This window comes from Macaca nemestrina, chromosome 6, assembly GCF_043159975.1.
Source record: "Macaca nemestrina isolate mMacNem1 chromosome 6, mMacNem.hap1, whole genome shotgun sequence".
NCBI classification, from domain to species: Eukaryota; Metazoa; Chordata; class Mammalia; order Primates; family Cercopithecidae; genus Macaca; species Macaca nemestrina.
The window spans coordinates 3955908-3982790 of NC_092130.1; the positions used below are offsets into that span (position 1 = coordinate 3955908).

At 53.2% G+C, this 26883-nt stretch overlaps 1 protein-coding gene across 3 annotated transcripts; it reads left to right on the forward strand.

Annotated features, from left to right (window-relative positions):
* Positions 1 to 1418: 1418 nt before the first annotated feature.
* LOC105480938 (clathrin light chain B) lies at positions 1419 to 26597 on the forward strand. 3 transcript variants are annotated; one of them, XM_011740141.2, is made up of 6 exons: positions 1419 to 1781; positions 7649 to 7695; positions 21084 to 21201; positions 21422 to 21533; positions 22721 to 22774; positions 26146 to 26597. In XM_011740141.2, the coding sequence occupies exons 1-6, from the start codon at positions 1595 to 1597 to the stop codon at positions 26315 to 26317; spliced, it is 690 nt and encodes a 229-aa protein (XP_011738443.1). In that variant the 5' UTR covers positions 1419 to 1594; the 3' UTR covers positions 26318 to 26597. The 3 variants fall into 3 exon arrangements, with proteins under 3 accessions (XP_011738443.1, XP_011738445.1, XP_011738444.2); XM_011740143.2 differs by lacking the exon at positions 22721 to 22774; XM_011740142.3 differs by lacking the exons at positions 1419 to 1781; positions 22721 to 22774 and adding an exon at positions 6896 to 6914.
* The last annotated feature ends 286 nt before the right edge of the window (positions 26598 to 26883 follow it).

The window sequence follows — 26883 nt, forward strand, 5'->3', positions numbered from 1 at the left end:
TGTAATTCCAGCTCTTTGGAAGTCTGAGGATGAGAGGATCACTTAAGCCCAGGAGTTGAGGCTGTAGTGAGCTATAATCGTGCCACTACACTCTAACCTGGGCAAGAGTAAGATCCTGCCTCAAAACAAAAAACAAATACCAACAACAAAAACTCATGCAAATAGACAGCAATAAATAAATACATTAATTTAATTAAATAAAACAATTTTTAAAAAAAACTCAAAAAACCAGTAACATCAAAAGGTTCTCAAGGTGTTACCAATTAAATTGAAAGTTCCAGCTGGGCTTCGTGGCTCACACCTGTAATCCCAGTGCTTTGGGAGACCAAGGCAGGAGGATCCCTTGAGGCCAGCAGTTCAAGACCAGCCCAGTTAATATAGCGAGGCTCTGTCTCTAAATAAAAAAATTAAAAAGAAAAAAACAAAAAAACCTGGAAGTTCCCTTCACCCCAACTCCACTTCTACCCCCAGTGTGGGGGCACGTCTTTCCTTTCTCTCTTCCAGTCCATATTTCATAGTAGCCCTTCAAGTCCCACATTAGAAATAGCAGACAGCCCAAATCCCATGGTGTTTCTTTGCATCGTCTCCCTGTACCCCATGTTTAAATGTCACAGCGCCTCACACACAGAGCCTTGACATACCATTTGCCGTCTGTTGGTCTCACTGGATTGTAATCTCCGCATGGCCATGGCTGGATTTTATAAAACGTTGCTGTCCTGGTGCTTGGCAAAGCGCAGGCAGGGAGGAGGCATTCAGAACCTGTTCACGGAGGGCAGCGGGCATCGGCGGAGAGTGGCAGGCTGTCTGGATAAACCAGGTCTGCCTTTCTCAGGCTAGTTCATACCTAAAGGACATTTAAGGGGTCCAGCCGGGCCATTCAAACTCTGGTCGTATGAACTGAAGCCTCCTCAAGGGAGATACACACAAAAAATGCACAAAACAACACGGCCTAGTGGGAAAGGACCTGGACTTGCATGAAAAGGTACGGGGGAGCCTTTCCCAGCCTCAATTTTCCTCCTCTTACAGAGGCGGAGGCTCATAGAATGAGGTGCATGACACCCCAGCTTAGGAGAAGAAACTTTTGCAGAATGAATCAGGAGCCAGGTCTGCGCTCCCGAGGCCAGAGCTGGCCTCCTGTCGCGGCCCAGTGCACAGAACGGCCACTTTGTGCCCTGCGCTTCGCCTCCAGACCGGGCGGGAGCTGTGCGTCGCCCCGGTGTCCTGGACACCAGCAGCTGGGCGCCGCTGCGGAGAGAGGGAAGCGCCGCGCGGGTCCCGGGCCCAGCGCTGCGCCCAGTCCTGAGGCGCCCTCCTGCGGCCGCTGCTCGGCGACCTCCCGGCCCTGCGGCTGCGGCCCCGCCCCCGCGCTGACGTCACCGCATTCCGGCTCCGCTCCTCCCGCCGCGGCGCCCGCACCGCAGTGACAGCCAGCCGGGCCCGGTGGCGGAGAGGAAGTGCGGTCCGCGCCAAGCTCGTCCCCGCCGAAGCCGGCTCCCCGCGGCTCGGGTGACAGCGTCGCGGCCGCCGGACGCAGCGCGGGGCAGGCGCGGGCAGAGCCGAGCGCAGCGGAGGCTCCGGCAGAGGCGCGGGGAAAATGGCTGATGACTTTGGCTTCTTCTCGTCGTCGGAGAGCGGGGCCCCGGAGGCGGCGGAGGAGGACCCGGCGGCCGCCTTCCTGGCCCAGCAGGAGAGCGAGATTGCAGGCATAGAGAACGACGAGGGCTTCGGGGCATCTGCCGGCAGCCATGCGGCCCCCGCGCAGCTGGGCCCCACGAGTGGGGGTGAGTCAGCGCGGGGCCTGGAGCGGGGCTCAGGGCGCGCACCCGGGGGACCCCGGCCGGGGCCCAGCGGCACAGGGTAGAGAGCCTGCTCTAGGCCAGCCGGGGCAGGAGCTGGGGGACGTGGGGAAGAATCTTCTTGGAGCTCTCCATGTAGCACTTCCGAGCTGGGGATGAGGCCTCCCCTGGGGCTGTGGATCCGGTGACTCCCGGGACAGGAATTCGGTCATGACATTTCATCCCCAGGCCAGCTTCCCCGCTGCCCGGCTCTGGAATCCAACCCCAGCTCAGTTTTGAGAGTCCCTCCTGAGCCTTCTAATAGCCTGGCTGTCCCAGGCTCCCAGCTAAGTGTGCAGGTGTGGGCAGAACACAGCCCTCCTGGCCCCTCAGGCTTAGCTCTCTCCTGCAGCTGGGAAAAAAGAGGACCCTGGGTGCTCCAGGAAGTCACTAACCTTCCCCCGTGACCACCTGCCATTCGGCAGTCGCTGGGCTAAGCACCTTGGTTACATTTAATCACTTCATACACGTTACTGAACCCATTTCAGAGATGGTAAAACTGAGACTCAAAGGGGTATGCTATTGAAATAACTAATAAGTGGCAGATCAAGAATTTAAACCTGATTCTTTTTATTTTTTATATATTTTTTCTTTTCCTTTTCTTGAGATAGGGTCTTGTTGTGTTGCCCAGGCTGGTCTTGAACTCCTGGGCTCAAGCGATCCTCCCACATCTTCCTCCTAAAGTGTTGGGATTACAGGTGTAAGCCACCACACCTGGCCGTGAATTTAAACCTGTTTCTGTCAGACTCGAAGCCCTCTCCACCTGACCACACTGCCTTCCAAGTGTCTGGCTCTGAGTTAGACACCGGAGTGTGGGCCGCAAAGAGGCATCAGTCAGATGTGGTAGGGCCCTTCAGGGTTTTGTAGTTGTCGACTTAATGGTTTTCCAAACGTGGTCCGGAGCTATCATGATTTACTGTGATTGGCTTCAGACTTCAGAGTTCATGCCTGGTCCCTGAGAGATCATCTTTATCAATGATGTTCCTGCCCTGGTTCTGGCTAGCAAGAATGATTTTGTGAAATATTTAGTAAAAAAGTAGATATCAGCCGGGCGCGGTGGCTCTCACCTGTAATCCCAGCAGTTTGGGAGTCCAAGGCGGGTGGATCATGAGGTCAGGAGATCGAGACCGTCCTGCCTAACACAGTGAAACCCCATCTCTACTGAAAATACAAAAAATTAGCCAGGCGTGGTGGCGGGTGCTTGTAGTCCCAGCTACTTGGGAGGCTGAGGCAGGAGAATGGCGTGAACCCGGGAGGCAGAACTTGCAGTGAGCTGAGATCGCGCCACTGCACTCCAGCCTGGGTGACAGAGCGAGACTCCGTCTCAAGAAACAGCAACAAAAAAAGTAGACATCACTTTCATGGGTGCATCCAAAACAGGTTTTACTTCCTGTTAATGTCATTTTGGAGTGGTTTATGGACCTGTTGTAATAGTGCTGACATATATACATATAGATATATTTTGGTTAATGGTGTTTACAAGGCTTTTCACAGTCATGTGTGTATTCATTCAACATTTGCTGAGCACCTACTGTGTGCCAGGACACTAGGGATACAGAAATGAATAAGACAGTTCCTGGGGCTGAGGAGTTTGAAGCATCTCTGTATCTCCTTGATATGAGAAATGTAACCAGGCTTTTGTAACATGCAAGAAACTGGTGGCCCAGAGAATCTGAGTATCTTGCCCAGAGTCACACAGCCAGGAGTGACCGATCTAGGGCTTGATCCCACACCTCCCAACTCTGGGCTCCATTCTCTTTCCAATGCTGTGGAGCCTGGGCAACATGGTGAAACCCCATCTCTACAAAACATACGAAAATTAGCCAGGCGTGGTGACATGTAGCTGTAGTTGTAGTTCCAGCTACTCGGGAAGGCTGAGCCAGGAGCATCGCTTGAGTCCGTGAGGTGTAGGTAGGTTGCAGTGTGCTGTGATCATGCCACTGCACTCCAGCCTGGGCAACAGTGAGACCCTGTCTTTAAAAAAAATATGTGTAGCAGTCACCTCCTTGGGAGGAGATAGGATGTGGGGTGAGAAGCACTGGGTCTTTTGCCACCTGACAGCAATGGAGGGCTTCTGAAGTGGCAGCTTCCAGCACCTCAGTACAGACCCTGCCCTGTCCCAGGGAATTGCTGAGAAATGCCTGCCCCAGTTAATGCACCAGTATTCATTGGTCCACACCTCTGTGACACCACCCTTTTCTTCAGTCTGGCTCCCTGGGGCCTGTTGGGGGAGGGGTGCAGGGAAGAGGAGGGAGGCCTTGTGGGGAGGTCCTGCTGAGGGGAGCCATTGCCAGAACCTCAGGAGAGAGAAGATGGGATTCAGGCCGAGGGCAGCCAGACGCCTCTGGCAGCTGAGCAGTTTGTGGCCTCTCCCAGGACGGTGGGGCTCCGGGGGCTTAGAGCCTGGACGGGAAGTTCTGTCCTTGGCAGAGATGGGGCACAGATTGGCCTCAGACCCGAGGTGACAAGGAGAGAAACAGACACGCTTGCTTCTTCCAGGGAGCTGGTGGGGACACAGCCTTCTGAGGGTCTCCCAGGCACATACCTGCTGACTCTGCAAAGCCTCAGCTGCCCTCCTTAGTCAGGTCGGGGAACAGAGAGGTGTTGAGGGATGGTGGCTCAGTGGGTGGCCAGATGGACTAGAATTGATCTGACCTTCTCAGCCTACGCAGTGCTGAACAGGTAATCTTCCCCTGACCAGGGATGTGTGCCAGGAGCCTGGATGGGGCAGAGAAAAAGCGCCCTGGCCTGCTGGGAGTTGAGCAAAAACTGGCTCTAGCAGCAGCCGCCAGTCACTACCTCTGAGGCACCTTCTCTTGGATGTTGGGGTCCTCAGATTAGCAGTCTCTGTGCTGCCACTGGGCTCAGGTGCCCCTGGGGAAAGAGGGATCTGCTGTAGACCTGTGCTGGAGCTGCAGGGAGCCCCTCCTCTCTGGCGGGGCCTGTGGCCCTGGGTGATCTGGATGATGGACACTGTTTCCATTCATCAGCCTTGGGTAGGTTTCCATTTTCACACCCAGTTTTCTGAGCACCAGGCCTGGCTCTGACTTGCCTGTCAGTTCTGGGCAAGCCCATTTCCCCCGCTGGGCCTCAGTAAGCTCACAGGAATGTTCTGGACCCTCTCTGCCCTTGTTCCAAAATGGGCCAGGCAGCTGAGGGAAGCAAACATCCAGGGGTTTATCCCCGGGACGTGCCTCTGCCTCAGTCCTGTTCTGCCGGCCTGTGAGTGTGGACTCCCGGTGATAGATGTGCAGTGGGCGGGTGGAGAGCCCTGTGGGAACAGGTACTTGGAACGCTGTGTGGGTGTGTGTGGACTCCCAAGGAGGCCGAAACGGCTTCTCCAGAGGAACACTCTGGAGGCTGAGGCTGGGCAGAGACTTTTTCTGTCGGTCAGGGTAGACTCCGGGCAGCTGCGTGCAGAGGTGGGGTCTGAGACTGGGGTTGGTCAGGGCGGAGTGGAGTGGTGCAATTTCTTGAGAAGGCCAAGTGTGCTGACCGGCATCCCAGGAAATAGACAGACCCCGGTAACGTGAGGCCCTGCTAGAGGAGACGGCCCTGCAGAAGAAGCCCCTTTGCGGAAGATGCTGCCACTGAAACCCTATTGGTCCCACTGTGATTTAGGGGCCAGGACACCCATGCAGGAGAAGCCTTATCTGAAGGAGTGGGGGTGACAGCTGACAGAGTTGGTTGGAATCCATCACTGTTTGACTCTGAAAGTAAAAGTCAATTATGATTTATGTCACCCGGGGATTATTTCCATGGGATTAAGTGTCCTTCCCTTCAGTCCCCAGGCCAAACACACTGTCGCTGCTCACGGCCCTCTCTGGCTGGTGAAGGGCTGTTTGACTATCTGCCTCATAACCTCATGTGGCCTCCATGGCTTTTTGCTAGGAGGCAGCGCAGTTTTTGAGAGCCTTGCAGATAACAGCAGGCCTCAAAAGAACGATTCAATTTGCATTTGGCCAACAGTCACTGCTCACCCCTTCCGTGCTGGAACCCTGAGGAGCTGAGTAGGACACAGAACTGGGTAACGGGGTACACACGGACCCTGGGGATCATAAGTAATTGCACAAGAGGGTGGGGGATACTGTATGATATCCTGGAATACCCCAAAAGTGAGACCTACCATAAGTGCCTAGGGAAGTAGAGGAAGCAAAAGAGGGCTTCCCAGAGGAGGTGACTTATGAGCTGCACCTTGGAGAATAAATGGATCCAAAAAAGCGTTCTTTAGAGAGGGAAGCAGGACGAAAGCATGGAGATGAGGGTGGTGTGTTTGGGGAAGGAGGAAACCAGAATTTAGGGTTTGTGGGATGGGCTGGTGGGAAGTGAGCCAGGAAAGGGCAGGGCCAGATTGTAGAGATCCTTATGTTCCAGGATAGATGTATTCATCTGGCAAATATTTATTGAGTCTCTGTCATGTGCCAGGGACTGCTGCAGGTGGTGGGCCCCATCATGGATGAAAGCAAGTCCACACCCTCATGGAGGGTCTGTTCGATGGGGGAAGACAGATAATAAACACGTAGACAAATAAACAGCAGGCTGTAGTAAGTGCGCTTAATACTGCTGGAGGAATAGGAAGGGGTGCCCAAGGGGTGGATGGGAGTGTGGTCAGGGAGGCCTTTAATTAGGCAGCATTTGAGCAGAAGCTGAAGGGAGTGAGGGAGCAGCCTTCCAGGCAGAGGGAACAGCACCTGCAAAGTCCCCAAGGCAGGAGCAGACGCTACAGGCCACTGTGGTCCATGGGAAGTGGATTTCTTTGAAGTTTGTTTTCATGACATTTTGAGTCAGAGGAGAGGCACAGGTAAGTGCATGTTTTATGGACTGTCAGCCCTGGCAGTTGGTTTGAAAGAGGGATGGGAGAGGCTGGAGTCAAGGGGGCCTGTGAATGGGCAAAAGCCGTACATTCGTTGTCTGTCTTTCATGCATTTATTTACTTGTTTATTCAACAGATAATGATTGCGCACCTGCAAAGGCACAAGTGCGTGCAGGTCTCTGGGAAAGACACAGGAGAAGAGAAAGAGACACAGTTGTGTCTTCCCAGCTGTTTGCCCCTATTTAGCAGGCAAAGCAGTTGTGCAGGTACAAGATGCTGAGGGCCGGGCCTGGGGCTGAGCTGCGGGAGAGAGTGGAGGGCAGCTGTGAATGTCACTGTTGTAGCCGAAGCCCCAGGAATTGGTGACTAATCAGATGTCAAGGAAAGGGACAGGGAGGAGTCACTGCTGAGGGCAAACTTCATTCCTTCTGGGAAGGGCACAAAGAGAAAAAATGTGCCAGGTGCTGTCTGGTGGGAACTGCAACTCCTGCTCACCCAGGAGGAGCAGTTGCTTAAGGCACCTCAGGGACAGGCAGAGACATGTAGGCCCCTCTTTTCCTTATCCACTATAGCCCCCACCCTGAGCTTACAGCAGCTCAGCCTACTCACCAGCACAGGCTCCACAGGTAATCTGGCCATTCCCAGCCATGGCCAGGGGTCGGTGATTTCGGGTAGGTAAGGAGCTATTACTGGCTGGGTGATTTTGAGCAATCGCATGGCCTGTCTGAGCCTCAGCTTGAGTATCTGTAAAATGGGTTGACAACCATTTCATTGCAGGGCTGTGGTGAAAATAAAATGTACTAATGGCTGTGAGAGGCTTTGTAAACAGTCAGGGAGGGGATTGAGCCTAAATTATATATATATCCGTTATGTCTCCTATATGTGGGTCAATATATACATGGGTATACACAGAGTTTGGGTTGAGGGGCTAATGTAGGACCATTTCCTGCTTGCTATAAGCTAAACAGTGAGTAATGCTATCTCCTTGTTCTCTTTCCAGCTGGTTCTGAGGACATGGGGACCACAGTCAATGGAGATGTATTTCGGGTAAGCAAGGCTCTGTCTCAGCAGCGGTGAGGACCAACAGCCCCGATCTCAGTAACTTAAAGCCTCATTGTTGTAGGCTTACAGCTCCAAGTTCTCCTGTTCATTATATCTGATGCGTTGGGGTGGGAACATAGAGAAAGGTTTTTGGCATGTTTTCTTGTCATGTAGAGGGCAGGGAAGAAGAATAAGGACCACTAGTGATCGAGATTGATGGGGAGTAACCTCAAGTTGCCCATGGTGATGTCTGGTTTTGGGAGGGAGAGGTCAAGTAGCCCACGGTGGCATGAGATGAAGGCAGCGCAAGGCCTTCCCTGACCATGTACCACTGACGGGAGGCAGAACCAAGGCCATCTCCACACACAGGGCGGGCCCTTTGGTCCAGATATTCCACTTCCAGAATTTTCCCAAAGGAAATAATTGGACAAGGCCACCCAGATTCTCTGCAGGATTATTTATAATGGCAGACAAATTGGAGACAACCTAAGTGTCCAGCATCAGGGGACTGAATAGATAGATGAGAAAACCATGCTGTTGTTAAAAAGGGCAATCAGGGATGGCCGCAGTGGCTCACGCCTGTAATCCCAGCACTTTGGGAGACTGAGGTGGGTGGATCACTTGAGGTCAGAGTTCAAGACCAGCCTGGCCAACATAGTGAAACCCCATCTTTACTAAAAATACAGAAAATTAGCCTGTCATGGTGGCAGGTGCCTGTAATTCCAACTACTTGGGAGGCTGAGGCAGGAGATTTGCATGAACTCAGAAGGTGGAGGTTGCAGCGAGCCGAGATCATGCCATTGCTCTCCAGCCTGGGAGATTAAGAGTGAAACTCCGTCTCAAAAAAAATAAATAAATAAAAAATAAAAGGGCAATCAGAGCTTCCTGTATTGACACGAAAAGATGTCCACAATATATTAAGTGGAAAAAGCAGCTTGCAGAATAATATACACAGTATGGTCCTGTGGTTTTTTTTTTTTTTTGAATATGTTTGGGCCAGGTGTGGTGGCTCACACCTGTAACCCTAGCACTTTGGGAGGCCTAGGCAGGCAGATCATGAGGTCGGAAGATTGAGACCATCTTGGCTAACACGGTGAAACCCCATCTCTACTAAAAATACAAAATTAGCTGGGCGTGGTAGCGCATGCCTGTAATCCCAGCTACTTGGGAGGCTGAGGCGGGAGAATTGCTTGAACCCTGGAGGCGGAGGTTGCGGTCAGCCGAGATCGCGCCACTGCACTCCAGCCTGGGCAACAAGAGCAAAACTGTCTCAAAAAAAAAAAAAACAAGTTTGCACTACGTATCTGAAAGGATGTGTACCAGCTGTTAAGAATGGTTAGCCCCAAGGGCAGGGTGGGATGGGGATAAGAAAAGGGCATTCACTTTCGCTGGGTTGTTTAAAAATTCTTTAAGTGTTTTTATAGCACAAAAAAGGAAAACCCAGCCGGGCACAGTGGCTTAAGCCTGTAATCCCAGATTTTGGGAGGCTGAAGTGGGAGGATCGCAGGAGTCCAGGAGTTTGAGGCCAAACTGGACAACATAGTAAGACCCCGTTTCTACAAAAAATGAAAAATTAGCTGGGGAAATAGTGTGTGCCTATAGTCCCAGCTACTCAGTAGTCTGAGGTGGGAGGATTGCTTGAGCTGGGGAGGTCAAGGCTGCAGTGACTATGATTACACTACTACACTTGGCCTGGGTGAGTCTTTTTTTTTTTTTTCTTTTCTCGAGATGGAGTTTTGCTCTTATTGCCCAGGCTGGAGTGCAATGGCACGATCTTGGCTCCCTGCAACCTCCGCCTCCTGGGTTCAAGTGAGTCTCCTGCCTCAGCCTCCTGAGTCTGGGATTACAGAAGTCCACCACCATGCCTAGCTAATTTTTTGTATTTTTAGTAGAGACGGTGTTTCTTTTTTTTTTTTTTTTTTTTTTTGAGATGGAGCCTTGCTCTATCGCCCAAGCTGGAGTGCAGTGGCGCGATCTCTGCTCACTGCAAGCTCCACCTCCCGGGTTCATGCCATTCTCCTGCCTCAGCCTCCCGAGTAGCTGGGGCTACAGGCGTCCACCACTACACCCGGCTAGTTTTTTGTATTTTTAGTAGGGCAGGGTTTCACTGTGTTAGCCAGGATGGTCTTGATCTCCTGACCTCCTGATCCTCCCGCCTTGGCCTCCCAAAGTGCTGGGATTATAGGCGTGAGCCACCGTGCCTGGCGAGACAGCATTTCATCATGTTGGCCAGGCTGGTCTCGAACTCCTGACCTTCAAGTGATCCACCCAACTCGGCCCCCCAAAGTGCTGTGATTACAGGCGTGAGCCACCACGCCCGGCATGACAGTCTTTTAAAAAAAAAAAAAAAAAAAAAAGAAAACCCTAGTAAGTGTATTTCTAGTTAAGACTGCTTCTGTCTGCACCTGCCTGACTCTCTTCCCCTTGAACACACACAAATCCATTTTAGTACTTTGAGGGAACTCAGACCACAGAGGCATGCAATCATCCTCACCTCAGCCCCCGAACCAGATGCCTGGTGGGGCTAAACCTCCCCTCAGAGCCTTCATTCCCACTCAGACTGGGCCAAAGACCCTTGATCCTGGGGACTTCGGCTGTGGGATCTTCTGAGCCCCGCCCTGGAGGAGCTGGCTTCTTAAATCCTCTGGGGGAATAAACAATCCTTATTTTCTTATGTAAGAGGGATGGGCTGGTACCTTATGCAGGGAAACTGGCCAAGTCCTGTTTCTGGAAAATTACTCAACTATCAGCAAGCTGGAAAAGTCGATCTCTAGGACTTCAGCAGCTTCATGTCTGGTTGGGCCCGAGGGAGTCAAAGAATGAGGATTTGCTGCTGTGCAGCTTGGTAGATCACTGAGACTTAGGCTGCCCAGGCTCTGGGCACATTCAGAAGGACTTTGGTTGACCCCACAGTTCTCTGTCCTAAAGTGGACCCAGAGCTGGAGATATGCTTGGAACCACAGAAGTATGTAGAACGTGGCTGGGCACACTGACTCACGCCTGTAATCCCAGCACTGGGAGGCTGAGGTGGGTAGATCACTTGAGGTCAGGAGTTCGAGACCAGCCTGGTCAACATGGAGAAACCCTGTCTCTACTAAAAATACAAAAATTGGCTAGGCAGGATGGTGGGTGCCTGTAATCCCAGCTACTCAGGAGGCTGAGGCAGGAGAACTGCTTGAACCTGGAGGCAGAGGTTGCAGTGAGCTGAGATCGCACACTGCACTCTGGCCTGGATGACAGAGTGAGACTTTGTCTCAAAAAAAAAAAAAAAAGAAAAGTACCTAGAACACTCTGAGCAGGATCATTTACCTTTCCTAAAGATTAGCATCGTGAAGCTCAGAGCGGTGAAGTGGTGAATGCAAAGTCACCTAGGAAATCAGCCAGTTCTGGAGTGCACCCCCTTTGACTGACTTGGCCCCCCGCCTTCTCCCTCCCAACCCCTCATCCCTGGGTGAGCCCTGGGTGAATCTGAGGAACCCTGGGCCTCTTTTCTAATCTCAGTGAGAACTCTTATTTTCACTGTTACTAAGAATCAGAGCAGGTGTGTTTATTTGTAAATCATATCACATCAGTGCCATCCTAGAATCCTTACAGGCAGGGCAGGGTCACAGACGAACTGAGTCACTCAGAAGCATGGTGGCAAAGCCCCAGTGTGCCTACATCTCCTGACCTCTGACCTGGTGTGCTTTGCATTACCGCTCTGTTGCTGGAACTGGCTGGCCACAGTGGCTGGGTCACAGGTGGAAAGCCCCAGCTCTTTAAGATTGAGCATAGCAGGTCTGGCCTGCACCTGCCTGGGGAGGAGAAACCTTGGCCTGTACACACCCAACACTTTCAAGGATCCTGGACCGAGCTTTTGTGCTTCCTTTGTTACTCTTTTCTGCAGTCCGTGCACCACGAGCGGGTCCAGCTGCAAACCCGATTGCCAACACGGCCTAAGAACAAGCCTGCCCACACCTATTCCAGCTCCATTTGGCACAGCCAGGGAGGGGCAGGGACAGAAGGGCCCTGCAGGACTCTGCCTCCCCACCTCTGCACAGATCCTCTCTCCTTTCCCTTAATACTCCCATCATCCTCCTTTGAGCTACTTAGAGGAATTAGCAGCTCAGCTTAGCTTAGATTTAGCTGATCAATCCCAAAGAAGGATGTGGCTCATCCTCTTGGCCGTCCCTGGAGTCGCAGCACACGCTTGGCTGGTGTGGGTCCACAGAGGCTTTCATGGGTGGGCCCAGCAGAGGGGTCCCTCAGGAGAGGGATTCTAGGGAGCTAGACTGAGACAAGCCTGGCCCTGACTGTCGCCTCCTGCCTTCTGGTCCTGGCTATTCCTGCCCCTTTCTCTCTGCAGAGCTTGGGAGGGGTCAGAACATTGCTCTAGCCACTGGTGAGCTCTGCTGGTTGCCACCCCTCCTGGCCATGACTTGATCTCCCCACTGAGATGCTCAGGTGATTAAAGGAGAGCCCAGTTGTGGCCCCTGACGCTGTCACTGGCAAGGGTAGGGGTGGGGGCAGGGGCAGGAAAATCTGTTCTGAGCAGCCCGGAAATAATGAGTGGCGGCTGCTTCTCGGGGCTTTACCTGCTGGCAGCGGCACTGTGCTCTCCTGGCCACGGTGCACTGAGGCCAGCAGGCGTGGGGCCTGCCACACTGGAACAGCGGGCGACAGCAGCCATGCTGTCCCTCACGCACACGCCCTCCATGGGCTGCGGAGTGTTTCCATAGCGTCTCGTGAGCCTCACTTCCCACCGGTAGTAGGATGTTGTCACTCATTTAACAGGTTTGAGAGCCAAGCTGCCCGGGGAAGGGACTTCTCAAAGGTCACGAGTCCGGTGAGCGGCAGAAGGGGGATGTAAAGCCCAGCCCCTCTGATGGAGTGTCCAGCGCTCTCCCCTGCCCTCCACACCCCTGTGTACCCAGCCACTTGTTTATTCATTTGGTTTATATGTTTGGTCATTTATTCATTTTGTCAGTGCACATTCTTTTATGGCTACACACCTGCTACGGCAGCAAATAAATGGATATGGAGGCAAATCCACTGGGTAGTTGGTCTCCAAAGAGCTCTCTTGGCCGGGCGCGGTGGCTCACGCCTGTAATCCCAGCACTTTGGGAGGCCAAGGCGGGTGGATCATGAGGTCAGGAATTCGAGACCATCCTGGCGTACATGGTGAAACCCTGTATCTAGTAAAAATACAAAAAAATTAGCTGGGCGTGGTGGTTAATACAAAAAAATTAGCTGGGCGGGTGCCTGTAGTCCCAGCTTCCCGGGAGGCTGAGGCAGGAGAATGGCGTGGACCTGGGAGGTGACAGAGCTTGCAGTGAGCAGAGATCACGCCACTGCACTCCAGCCTGGGGGACAGAGTGAGACTCCGTCTCAAAAAAAAAAAAAAAAGAGCTCTTTTTTTTTTGAGAGACAGGGTCTCGCTCTGTAATTGAGACTGGAGTGCAGTGGTGTGATCAAGGCTCACTGCAGCCTGACCTCTTGGGCTTAAGTGATCCTCCTGCCTCAGCCTCCTGAGTATCTGGGACTACAGGGAGGGCCATCATGCCTGGCTAATTTTTAAATTTTTTTATGGAGATGTTGTCTCGCTGTATTGGCCAGGCTGGTCTCAAACTCCTGGGCTCAAGCAGTCCTCCTGCTCAGCCTCCCAAAGTGCTGAGATTACAGGTGTGAGCCACTGTGCCTGGTCTCACACTCGCTTCTGATAGAAGATAGGGACCTGGAAAGAGGTAGATGGGAGCCCAGGAAGGTGAGGGCTTGGCTCTGGGGAAGTATTAGGAGCTAACAGATTGAGTTCTTCTCTGTGTAGGCACCAACCAAGAGCTTTACGTGCCTGATCTCCCTGAGTTCTCCCAACTCCCTGTGATGTCGGTTGTCATTATTGTTTTAATCAGGAGGGTTAACAGCTCGCTCAAGTTGTGTAGATAGTAAGAGGTAAAACTTGAATCCAGGATCAGGCGCCAGAGCCTGCCCTAAAGTTAGGGAACGCAACTGTGAGGGGACGCTGGCAGGGGGTTCCGAGGCTGCCCAGGGGGATGTGGGTGGCCTTGGTCAAGGGAAGAGCATGTGCAAAGCCGCAGAGGGTTGGTCATTCAGTCCGGGGTTCACCCGAGCCTGGGACCTGCTGCACCAAGGGACGTGCCAGGAGAGCCAGGAGGGGCCAAAGGTTTCGAGTGAGCCCTGCATAGCCTTCGCTAGAGTGCATCAGTGGGCCTTGCAGCTGGTTGCAAGGGGTGGAGATGTGGACCTGGTTTGGCCAGCCTTGGCACCTTGGGCCTGGGGCAGGACACCGTGGGGGCTGAAGTTTCCTTAAGGCTGTTCCCGCGCCCAGGCTGCAGGCTGCAGCAGAGGTTTAGATGGAGTCAGAAGACCTGGACTTTCACTTTCTGCTTTTTCCCAGCTGGCTGGCTGTGCGCTAGTCACTTAACTGCTCTGAGCCTGGTTTCTCATTTGTAAAATGAGCATTAGAGGCTCCGCTCCGCTGCCACACAGGGCTGTGGAGAAAGTGCTCTGTAGCCCTGGACACTTCTCACAAATTCCTGACCCAGCCCCTCGTTGAGCTTCAGGTGGTGTGTGGGGGTGTGTCCCAGAGGAAGGCGGGCCAGAGGCCTGGGGGCAACCGGAGCTGGGGACCCAGTCTCTAGTCTTGTCTTGAGAAGGAGACAAGCAGGAACACAAATCATGCATCACAGAAGTGGTGCATGGGCCCTATTAGCTACTATGTGACAAGTCACACCCAGCAATTCAGTTTGAATCCTGGCTCTGTCACTTCCTGGCTGGGTGACCTTGGCTCTTTGGAGATAGAGTTTCCCTACCTGTGAAACAAAAAGAATAAAACTTGGCTGGGTGTGGTGGCTCCTGCCTGTAATCCCAACACTTTGGGAGGCTGAGGGGGGCGGATCACTTGAGGCCAGGAGCTTGAGACCAGCCTGGCCAACATGATGAAACCCTGTCTCTACTAAAAATAAAAAATTAACCGGGCGTGGTGGTGCCCACCTGTAATCCCAGCTACTCAGGAGACTGAGGCAAGAGAATTATTTGAGTCCGGGAAGCGGAGGTTGCAGTGAGCAGAGATCACGCCACTGCGCTCCAGCCTGGGTGACAGAGTGAGACTCTGTCTCAAAAAAAAAAAAAAAAAAGAAAAGGGCCAGGCACTGTGGCTCACGCCTGTAATCCCAGCACTTTGGGAGGCTGAGGCGGTTGGATCACAGTCAGGAGTTCAAGACCAGCCTGGACAAGATGGTGAAGCCCCGTCTCTACTAAAAATACAAAAATTAGCCGGGCGTGGTTGTGGGCGCCTGTAATCTCAGCTACTTGGGAGGCTGAGCAGAGAATTGCTTGAATCCGGGAGGTGGAGATTGCAGTGGGCTGAAATCACACCACTGCACTCCAGCCTGGATGACAGAGAGACTCCATCTCAAAAAAGAAAAAAAACAAAACAAACAAAAAACACCAAAAAACAAAAAAAAACCACGTAGGGTTGCGAAGATTAAAGAAAGCCATTTAATTGCAAGTTCTCCAGAGTCTTAATTTAGGGCAGGCTTGGCCAGGCGCGGTGGCTCATGACTGTAAACCTGGCACTTTGGGAGACCGAGGTGGGTGGAACACCTGAGGTCAGGAGTTCGACACCAGTCTGGCCAACAGTAGAGACAGAACCCCGTCTCTACTAAAAATACACCACACCTAGCCACGTGTGGTGGCAGATGCCTGTAATCCCAGCTACTTGGGAGGCAGAGGCAGGAGAATCGCTTGAACCCAGGAGGCTGAGGTTACAGTGAGCCGAGATCCTGACATTGACTCCAGCTGGGCAACAGAGCGAGACTCCGCCTCAAAAAAAAAATTAGGGCAGGCTTTATGGAGATGGCAGGCCCTGAAGGATACAGATGAAAAGAGAATCCTGCCCAGGGCCCCTCTCCACCCCTCTCCTCCCACATCTGGCTGCATGTGTGTATTGATTTCCCGAAGGCTCCAGGCCCACGTGACTCCTACACGTGCTGGCTCTTGGCCTGAAATGCCCTTCCCCATCTCTCCCCGCTGTGCTCTGTCTCCAGGTAAGAATGGTGCCCTCCCCCACTCTCTTTACCTGACCTGTGTTCCAGCAAGGTTCACACTTCCCCAGCCATGGTTCTCATCTGCGAGGGACTCCCTGGAAGATGTCTCGCTCATCCCTGTCCCCAAGCCTGAACATCTGTGAATTCATTCAATATTCTTGAAAGGTGGCCAGGCGCGGTGGCTCAAGCCTGTAATCCCAGCACTTTGGGAGGCCGAGACGGGTGGATCACGAGGTCAGGAGATGGAGACCATCCTGGCTAATATGGTGAAACCCTGTCTCTACTGAAAAATATAAAAAACTAGCCGGGCGAGGTGGCGGGCGCCTGTAGTCCCAGCTACTCGGGAGGCTGAGGCAGGAGAATGGCGTGAACCCGGGAGGCGGAGCTTGCAGTGAGCTGAGATCCGGCCACTGCACTCCAGCCTGGGTGACAGAGCGAGACTCGTCTCAAAAAAAAAAAAAAAAAAAATTCTTGAAAGGCTCCTGCAGCCAGGCCGTCCCGGTGTTGGGTGCTGTGTAGAAACAGGCAGCCTCTGCCCTCCTGGAGCTTGCTTACTTTTTTGGGGGAGGGAAGGGGGAAAACACAGATTTTAAACAGGTAAACAAGACAAGGCCTCAATCAGGAGGCAGAGGAAGCCCTAGGAAGATATAGACCCTTGATTCTAGGGGAAGAATGTTCCAGACAAAGCCTCTGAGGGGATACAAGATGAGCTTGCATGAAGGCCAGTGTGGCAAGAGTACACAGATAGAGGACAGAAATCAGAGGCCCAGGGAGAGACCAGATCACTTGAATTTTGTTCTAGCCATAGTAGGGAGCCTTCACATGTTTTATTTTAATTAATTTATTTTTATTTTAGTTTTATTTATTTGTTTTTTGAGAGAGTCTCACTGTGTCACCTAGGCTGGAGTGCAGTGGCACGATCTTGGCTCACTGCAACCTCCATCCCCCGGGTTCAAGCAATTCTTCTGCCTCAGCCTCCTGAGTAGCTGGGATTACAGGCGCCTGCCACCACATCTGGCTAATTTTTGCATTTTAGTAGAGATGGGGTTTTACCACGTTGCCCGGGGTGGTCTTGAACTCCTGAGCTTAGGCGCCTGCCTCAGCCTCCGAAAGTGTTAGGATTATAGGCGCCAGCCACCATGCGCGACTGCCTTTGGATATTTTAAAGTGTGACATGATAAATCGGATTTAGGCTCTGAACAAGTCATTCGGGCATTTTGTGGAGATGAGGCTGCAGGAAGCAGAGACCATCTGTGGTCCAGGCCAGGGGTGGTGAGGGCCGGAGGGAGAGTTTTAGAGATTGTGATGACAGGCCCTGCTGATGACTTGCTCAGGGCATGGGAAGGAAGGAGAAATCAAGGACGAACATGAGGCTGGGGCCTTAGTACCCTTGGGAAATTGTTCACTGTCCCTAGGCTTTCATTTTAACATCTGGAACAAAAAATCCAAGAAAGCAAAGGAGGTTTTGTAAAAATGTTGTGCGACACAAGGCGAGTGGGTGAGTGGTGATTGGAGGAGGCAGCCCCACTGCCCCTTCTCATAGACCTAAAGGCTGAGGTCTCGATGCCATGTGGATGCCACCCTAAAGACAACGCTCAGATATGACCTTCTCTTCCCTTCCTCCTCCCCCACAAGGGCACTGTGGTGCCTTTTTCTCAGACGGAGGATGGGGGCAAGTTTGGGGAATGAGAAGTCAAGTGGCGTTCGGGATTCCTGAACACCCACGTGGGCTGGCGCAGAGGAAGGGCTCAGTACATGTTTGCTCGAGGAGTGGGGATTGGGTGGTGGTCAGATGGCTGCCTTCATTGTATTTTTATTTTTATTTCCAACTTCTCTGATCTCTCAAGTCATTTTAGATAGAGGTAAGTGTTGGGAAGAAAATAAAACAGGGCACCTGGGTAAACCCATATACACAAAGTAACAGTGCAGTTGTCTGCAGATGGAAGGCTCTGTAGGTTTGGGCAGCGGTGCTGGGAGGAGTCCTTGTAGCCTGGCCTCAGAGCAGTGTTGTTCCCAGAAAGGAGCAGCGGTGAACTTGTGTTCTCCGGGTACGGGTCCCAGAAGGGCCCCCTGGGATGTTGGGGAGAGTCTCTGAATTGAAATACAGTGCTGTGCTGGAAGAGGAGTAAGGGTGGCGCCCAGCTGCCCTGATGATCCCAGGAGCCAGGCTGCACCCCTGTCCTGGGCCTGCCCGTCCCTCACTCCCCAGACAGCTGGAGACCGAAGCCCTGATGTGCCATCTGTGTTCCCTCTCCCAGAGCTCCTCCCAGAACCGGGCGCCTGCTGGCTCCGGGATCTTTGCTCATTCAGGCACTGAGGATAGGTGGGCGCCATAGGACAGAGGGTGTGCCAGACACTCCTGTGGGGAGAAGATGTCAAACAACACGGGCAGTCATGGCAGTTTTGATAACTGCTTGAAGGAGGAGGAAGGGGAGACTATTGCAGGCCAGAAGCCCCAGGAGACAAAGGCGGGGCGGCTGGAGTGGAATGCCTGCAGACAGGAATGCGGAGGGCGTGGGTGCCAGAGCGGGTGTGGCTGGACCTGGATTGGAAAGGCTTTGCCAGACCAGAGGGTGCCACACCCTTGTGAGCAGAGCTCACAGTCCTCAGCGCTTTGGGTCCCCAGCTCTGGCAAGGGGGGTGGGGAGACGTGAGCAGAGCCCTTGCCTGGGAGTCAGGGACCTGGACTCTAGCCCTGGCTCTGCCACTACATTGTCCCATGTCTCTGGGCCTCAGTTTCCTCCCCTGTAAAATGGGAATAATAATAGTAGTAATTCTAGCTACTATTCACTGAGCCAGCACTCCACACCAAACACTCTTCTAAATGTCTCACAAATATTAATGAAATCACAACAGCTCTTAGGGGTGTTCTTTTTTTTTTTTTTTTTTTTTGTTTTTTTGAGACGGAGTCTCACGCTGTTGCCCAGGCTGGAGTGCAGTGGCTCGATCTCAGCTCACTGCAAGCTCCGCCTCCCGGGTTCCCGCCATTCTCCTGCCTCAGCCTCCTGAGTAGCTGGGACTACAGGCGCCCGCCACCGCGCCTGGCTAATTTTTTGTATTTTTAGTAGAGACGGGGTTTCACTGTGGTCTCGATCTCCTGACCTTGTGATCCGCCCGCCTCGGCCTCCCAAAGTGCTGGGATTACAGGCTTGAGCCACCGCGCCCAGCCAGGGGTGTTCTTAATATTATTCCTTTTCTTTTTTTCTGAGACAGAGTCTCACTTTTATTGCCCAGGCTAGAGTGCAGTGGTGTGATCTCGGCTCACTGCAACCTCCTCCACCCCCGGATTCAAGTGATTCTTGTGCCTCAGCCTCCCGAGTAGCTGGGACTACAGGCGCGGGCCACCATGCCAAGCTAATTTTGTGTTTTTAGTAGAGATGGGGTTTCACCATGTTGGTCAGGCTGGTCTCTGACTCCTGACCTTATGTGATGCACCCACCTTGGCCTCCCAAAGCGCTGGGATTACAGGCGTGAGCCACCATGCCTGGTCTATTCCCATTTTTCTTTCTTTTTTTTTTTTTTTTTTTTTTGAGACTGAGTCTCACTCTGGACCGGGCTGGAGTGCAGTGGCATGATCTCCGCTCACTGCAACCTCCGCCTCCCAGGCTCAAGCGTTTCTCCCAAGTCCCAGCCTCCTAAGCAACCACCACGCCTAGCTAATTTTTCATATTTTTAGTAGAGACGGTGTTTCGCCATGTTGGCCAGGCTGGTCTCAAAAACTCCTGGCCTCAAGTGATCCACCTGCTTTGGCCTCCCAAAGTGCTGGAATTATAGGCATGAGCCACCGTGCCTGGCCTTTTTTTTCTGTAATTAAAAAAATTTTTTTGAAAATAGTGACAGGGTCTTGCTGTATTGCCCAGGTTGGTATTAAACTCCTGGCCTCAAGCAATCCTCCTGCCTCAGCCTCCCGAAGTGCTGAGATTATAGGCATGAGCTACCATGTCCAGCCCCATTTTTCAAATGAGAAAACAAAAGTCAGGCAAGGTTAAGCAATTTCTCCCAGGCCTTACAAACATTTCACAGTATGAGAGGTGGCATCTGAACCGAGAAAGCCAGGCTGCAGAGTCCAAGTTCTTCCCCATGGTGTGATCTGAGCTATGATCATGCTGCATATCTCAGGGATTCTTCTCTACTCAACAAACATCTACTGAGCATCTGCTGGGCCAGGCACTGTGCTGGGCTCTGGGGACACAGCAGTGAAAAGGACAGAGGTGACATCCTGATGGCAGAGACAGACAAACACATTATAAAGTAAGGTCCTTTTGGGCTGGGCATGGTGGCTCAAGCCTGTAATCCCAGCACTTGGGGAGGCCAAGGCCAGTGGATCACTTGAGGTCAGGAGTTCGAGATCAGCCTGACCAACATGGAGAAACTCCGTCTCTACTAAAACTACAAAAACTTAGCCAGCCATTGTGATGGGCGCCTGTAATCCCAGCTACTCAGGAGGCTGAGGCAGGAGAAGCGCTTGAACCTGGAAGGCAGAGGTTGCAGTGAACCAAGATCGCGCCACTGCACTCCAGCCTGGGAAACAGGGACACGTCATCTCAAAAAAAAAAAAAAAGTGAGGTCTTTTTGGATTGTTAGGAGTTGATACAACCACAATAGAGATTTTAATGACAGTAACATAAGGGACTCACTGTGCCAAGCAGTATTTTTATATTTTACTTTTATTTATTTATTTTTTGAGACGGAGTTTTGCTCTTGTTGCCCAGGCTGGAGTGCAATGGTGCGATCTTGGCTCACTGCAACCTCCGCCTCCCAGGTTCAAGTGATTCTCCTGCCTCAGCCTCTGGAGTAACTGGGATTACAGGCATGCACCACCACGCCCGGCTAATTTTTTGTATTTTTAGTAGAGTCAGGGTTTCTCCATTTTGGTCAGGCTGGTCTTGAACTCCCAGGCTCAGGTGATTCGCCCGCCTCGGCCTCCCAAAGTGCGGGGATTACAGGTGTGAGCCACCCGCCCAGTGTTCTTTATAATTTTTAACTCATTTCATCCTTATGTCCTCCCATCAGGGTGCATACTGTTATTTAGCCCATTTTATGACAAAGAAAGTGGCTGGCACACGCTTTCTTGAGTCTCCTGCTTGGGGGGTATCAAAACCTATGACTGGGCCGGAGGCAATGATCAGGCACAGAGAGGGTGAGTAAGTTGCCTGCAGTCACACAGGTGGTGGAGTGTTGCTGGCAGAGGGAACAGCAAGTGCAAAGATAGGTGTAGTCACCGGAGACGGTGGGTATGAGGTGGTTTGAGGTCGAGTTATCCAGACATGAGCGAGTCCCCAGCAGGGGCAGCAGAGACAGTGGGGCAGGTGTGCTGGCTGGATAGACTGCTGCGTGTTTGTGTTGTAGGAGGCCAACGGTCCTGCTGATGGCTACGCAGCCATTGCCCAGGCTGACAGGCTGACCCAGGAGCCTGAGAGCATCCGCAAGTGGAGAGAGGAGCAGAGGAAACGGCTGCAAGAGCTGGGTGAGGGCGGGGCTGGGCCGGGGTTGGCTGGGTGGGCTGTGTGTGGGGTGGAATGTGTGGGGAGTCCTCGGAGTGCATGGAACCCTGCATGCCTTAATGTGGGACTGGGCCGGTGTGGCCCTGAGGCTGCCTGGCAGGGGCCAGGGGAGGAGCAGCCGGGGTGGCCAGGCCTGTGCATCCCAGCTGGAAAGCAGCCGCTCATTCTTCTGTGGGGTCCTAGATGCTGCATCTAAGGTGACAGAACAGGAATGGCGGGAGAAGGCCAAGAAAGACCTGGAGGAGTGGAACCAGCGCCAGAGTGAACAAGTAGAGAAGAACAAGATCAACAACCGGTGAGAGGCCTGTGGGGACATGAGGGAGCCGTGGGGACATGAGAGGGGGATGTGAGGGGGCTGTGGGGACATGAGAGGGGCTAATGGGGACATGAGGGGGTCGTGGGGACATGAGAAGGGCTATGGGGACATGAGGGGGCTGTGGGGACATGAGAGGGGCTATGGGGACATGAGGGGGCTGTGGGGACATGAGAGGGGCTATGGGGACATGAGGGGGCTGTGGGGACATGAGAGGGGCTATGGGGACATGAGGGGGCTGTGGGGACATGAGGGGGCTGTGGGGACATGAGGGGGGCTATGGGGACATGAGGGGGCTATGGGGACATGAGAGTGGCTATGGGGACATGAGGGGGCTGTGGCGACATGAGAGGGGCTATGGGGACATGAGGGGGGCTGTGGGGACATGAGGGGGCTGTGGGGACATGACTGAACATTGCCCAGTGCTTCCTGCCTTTGAGGCTGTGCCCTTCAAGGTACAAGGTCTTCCGGGAAGGGAAAGGCGTGTTGTGGGAAAAGCTGCCCTTCTGTCTGGGGAACTGCTGCGTGCCAGGCTCTGGGGTAGGCACTGAGGAGACGGAGATAAGGAGGACCCAGTCTTATGTCCTCAAAGGGCACAGAGGAGAAACACACACGTTTGACTGAGCTCGAATACACTAGGGCCCTCTGCACGAAGGCCATGGAAGCAAGGAAACAGGTCAGGGAGGGGCCTCTGTGTCTTGGGACTTGGGCTTTGGAAGATGACTAGGAGGTCATCAGGGAAAAAAGGGCAGGGGGTAGGGGGCGCATTCTAGACCTGGGTACGAAAGAAAAAAATGTGATGTATTGGACAACGGGGCCAGGGAGTGGTGGGAGAGAAGGCAGGAACCTGTGGGCTCACGTTGTAAGGGCCTTGGCTGATGAGCTGGGCAGTGACATGGGCGGTGGGGAGCCACTGAAGGGGTCTGAACAGGAGTAACACGATCAGGGATGGATTTTAGAGAAGGCGCTGGGGCCAGGGTGAAGGTCCCCGTTCTCCTATTTGGGTCTGTGGATCGTTGCTGAGCCTTCCAGAACTATGCTTCCTAACACTTCTCCCACGGGAGGTACTAATGCTCTCTCTCTCTCTCTCTGTCTAACCTTCTGCCTGCCTGTCTGTCTTGCCATCTGTCCTCCCCCACCTAACCCCTTCCCTCAACCTTTCCCTCAAGGATCGCTGACAAAGCATTCTACCAGCAGCCAGATGCTGATATCATCGGCTACGTGTACGTGTTCCTTTTGCTTCTCTGTCGGGGGAGCTAGAGAGGGAATGGCCACCACAATTTCTTGAGTTTCCTGCTTGTGGGATATAAATGAGTGTGGCTGGGCTTGGAGCAATGGTCAGAGCAGGAGGCAAATGCCCTGGTGGGTGCAGGCACCAACCACCTCCTTCCCTCCAGCGAATTGGAGGCTGCTTGGCTAAATCAGAGCCCTGCAGGATAAAGGCAGAGAGAGGAATGTGCTTGGCACTCATTCCCATGTGGGAGGGGCAAATGGCAAGGCACCCAAACTCCCTCCCTCTGAGATATCTCTTGGTGAGTGTGTGGGGTGAAGGGTTTTTTTTGTTTTTTTTTTTTTGGGGATGGAGTTTTGCTCTTGCCACCCAGGCTGGAGTGCAGTAGTGTAGTCTCTGCTCACTGCAACCTCTACCTCTTGGGTTCAAGCGATTTTCCTGCCTCAGCCTCCCGAGTAGGTCAGATTACAGGCACATGCCACCATGCCCGGCTAATTTTTGTATTTTTAATAGAGACAGGGTTTTGCCATGTTGGCCAGGCTGGTCTCGAACTCCTGACCTCAGGTGATCCACCCACCTCGGCCTCCCAGAGTGCTGGGATTACAGGTGTGAGTCACCACGCCCGATTGAAGGGGTCTTTTATTGAACAAACAGACACTGAGCATGGGATGCTGGAGGCATGTGAAGGACAAGAGCTGCTCCTCTGTGACATCCATCTCTTCCTCCTGCCCCAGTGCACTGACTTTGGTCATCAGCCCCTGCCCAGACCACCACAGGCCCGCTCACGTTTCAGGTTTGGGTCTACTTGGTGTGATGAGTAATCAAGACCAGGGTTGGCAAACAGGTTTTATCTCATGCCAACCTCTTGATTGGTAGAGGCATCCTGGAGGGTGGCGGTGGGGATTCTGGAGCTGAAGAGAAAGTACTTTCTGTTCTTCACTCTAGGTGTGCCCTCTCAGCCTGTTGTGTGTCGAGGCTAAGCCTCCTCTCACAGGGCACAGAGCACACCAGAGCCTTCGTCTGCTTCCTTCCACTCTCCCTCATTTAGTACTCATTGGCACTCGCCTTGTGCCAGATTGGGAAGACACCCACAGGCCGCCCCCCATGGTGCTCATGGTCTGGAGTGTGTTGTGATAAGGGCCTCGTGGAAGGACACAGTGAGCTCTGGAAGCCACTGTCTGCCTGGGGAGCCTGGGCAGGCTTCAGAGATGCAAGACCCTCAGCTGACCTTCAAGTGTGAGAAGGAGTTTGCTGGACAGGGAGGGTGGGAAGAGAAGGTGGGAGGAGCAGCTGGGGCCAAGGCATCCGGAGAGAAAAGGCCCAGCTGGCTGCAGTGGCTGAAGCTCTACAGGCCAGAATGGTGGGGATGGGTGGGAGCTGAGGCTGAGAGGGTGGTTGGCTTGGGGCTGGTTGCAAAGCTCCTGTTGTGCCAAGGCTGAGCTCAGACTTGATCCAGAAGGCAGTGGGGAGCCACGGGAGGCTTCCAGCAAGGGATGGGGATGTCAGATGGGCATGGGTGCTGTGAAATACCACAGGGTGCTCAATGCTTCTGTTGAGCCTGAGCAAATGGCCCAGAGAGCACCCAGGAGAGCCCTGAAGAGAGAATGTAGACCAGGGCTTCTCAAACTTTTTTTTTTTTTTAAGACGGAGTCTCGCTCTGTCACCCAGGCTGGAGTGCAGTGGCATGATCTCAGCTCACTGCAAGCTCCGCCTCCTGGGTTCAAGCAATTCTCCTGCCTCAGCCTCCCGAGCAGCTGGGATTACAGGTGCCTGCCACCACACCCAGCTAATTTTTTGTATTTTTAGTGGCGATGGGGTTTCACCATGTTGGCCAGGCTGGTCTCGAATCCCCAACCTCAAGTGATCCACCTGCCTCTGCCTCCCAAAGTATAGGGATTACAGGCGTGAGCCACTGCGCCCAGGCTCAAACTTTCACATGCCTGTGAATTACCAGGGGGTCTGGTGAAAACCCCGATTCTGATTCAGCAGGACTGTGGGGAGGCCCAAGGGTCAGCATTTCTGACAAACTGTGTCGTCATGCTGATGCCATTGGACCATGGACACTTTGAGCTGCAAGGATGGAGGACAGCCTCTGGACCCTGAAGGGACAGCTCCTAGGATAGCTTCCCTCATCCCCACCTGCCACCCAGCTCCACGCGGCACTTCTCTTTTTCCCAGGCCCACTTGCTACCTCATTGAATTCTCAGGCCACTGAAATAGTTGATAGGGCAGAGCTGTGATCCTCATTTTACAGGCTATGAAATGAGCACACAGCCAGCATTGCTCGAGAGGGGCCAGGTCACCTGATCTGAGGTCAGCTCCTCCGTGGAGAGCTCCTGCCATCAGTCGTGTCTGGCATCGGCAGAACTGGTCCTGCTTGAGATGGAGAGGGGGCTTCCAGGGACTTCTGAGGGACCCTCACTGGCCAAACAGAACATCGACCCAGCTCTCCTCACCTAAGCATCCCTTATTGTCTTTCTCTTAATGAGTCCCACGTTAGATTTTGTTCACTATACTGTATTTACTTGTTTCCCCACTGTCCCTTAGTCAGTGGCTTCTGTAACTGTCAACCAGAACTTCTGATGAAGGACCACCAGTTTTCATCCTAACTTGATTCCAACCAAAAGCAGACTCCAGTGGAGCATTCATGCCCCAGGCTGTGGCTCCACAGAGACGCCATAGAGACAATGGTGGTTCTGGGCTACAAGGGGCTCTGTAGTGAAATATGCTTGGGATGTGGTAGATTCCATCACATACCCACCTTGGAGGGTCATGATGCACACAGCGTATTAAAGGCTTTGAAAGTCTTGCTGTAAAGATCCTCTTTAGCTGGGTTTTCCATAGGTATTTGACCACAGTCTTTCTGGAGAATCCTCACACAGAGCATTCGGGCCCTGCTGAACTAGGTGCTTCTGTTAGGTGGTTCGTCAGTGTCCTACTTCTGCCAAGCTTTTGGAAATGGTGAAAATAGCTAAGGTCCTGCATTAGGTCCTCCAAGGGTCTTTAGGTGTCAGGAACCCCAGGTTGGGAACTCCTGATAGGGAGGTAATGAACAGAAGGTGCCTAGGCTGGGAAGACCTTTCTGAGCAGGTAAGGCCTGCACTGAGACCCGAATGGCAAGAAGCAGCAAGCCAGGAGCGAGTCTGGGGGAAGTGTGTTCCAGGAAGAGGTGACAGCAAGGTCCTGCTCAGGACCAAGCTAGGCTTCCTCTTGCGCCAAGGCTGCCCTCCTCTGAAGTCAGGGGGGCACAAGGCTGGGAGGACAGAGTGCCCCAGAGTAGGCTGGGCAAAGCAGCCTTGCTCAAGGGAAGGGCTGGGGAAAGGCAGACTGCTATAAAACCCCCTGTCCTATCTCCACCTGCAGGGCATCCGAGGAGGCTTTCGTGAAGGAATCTAAGGAGGAGACCCCAGGCACAGAGTGGGAGAAGGTGGCCCAGCTGTGTGACTTCAACCCCAAGAGCAGCAAGCAGTGCAAAGATGTGTCCCGCCTGCGCTCGGTGCTCATGTCCCTGAAGCAGACGCCACTGTCCCGCTAGGTGCCTGCTAGGTGCATGGCCACAGAGCACGGGCCGGGCCTGGGCAGAGGAGGAGCAGCTGCTTTGGTCGGGGCGGAGACTCGCAGCAGCTGCTACCCACAGCCTATTCCACTCCTCCCCATCTCCAGGCGCTGGGAGGGAGACCCTCACCCCTCTCAGCCCTCTCTCCCTCCTGGCCCTATGGTCCAGCCCCTCACACCTCCTCTCAGTCTACTCAATTGTGACTGTCCCTCCTGATGTATTTTTTTTTCTTAGCTTAAAGGGTGTGTTGTTAACTCTTTTTACACTTATTTATTATCATTCTCATTTCTCTGGAAGCCTCAACTGGTGTCAGGGCTCAGTTTGTGCTTAGAACTTTCCCAGCTTCGTGGCCTTGAGAGAACGTGAGACTGTTTCCCCATTTCCCAGCCAAGTGGGAGCCTCAAGTTGTCTATGTCTGTTGCCTCCATCTCCAGGAGGAAAGACAGCCTCTCGCAGAATGCTTTTGTAACCTCGATCCTTTAGCAAGTCTGTGAGGTAAATTCTGTTATTCTCAAATAGCCAAGGACACCAAGGTTCCCAGAGGG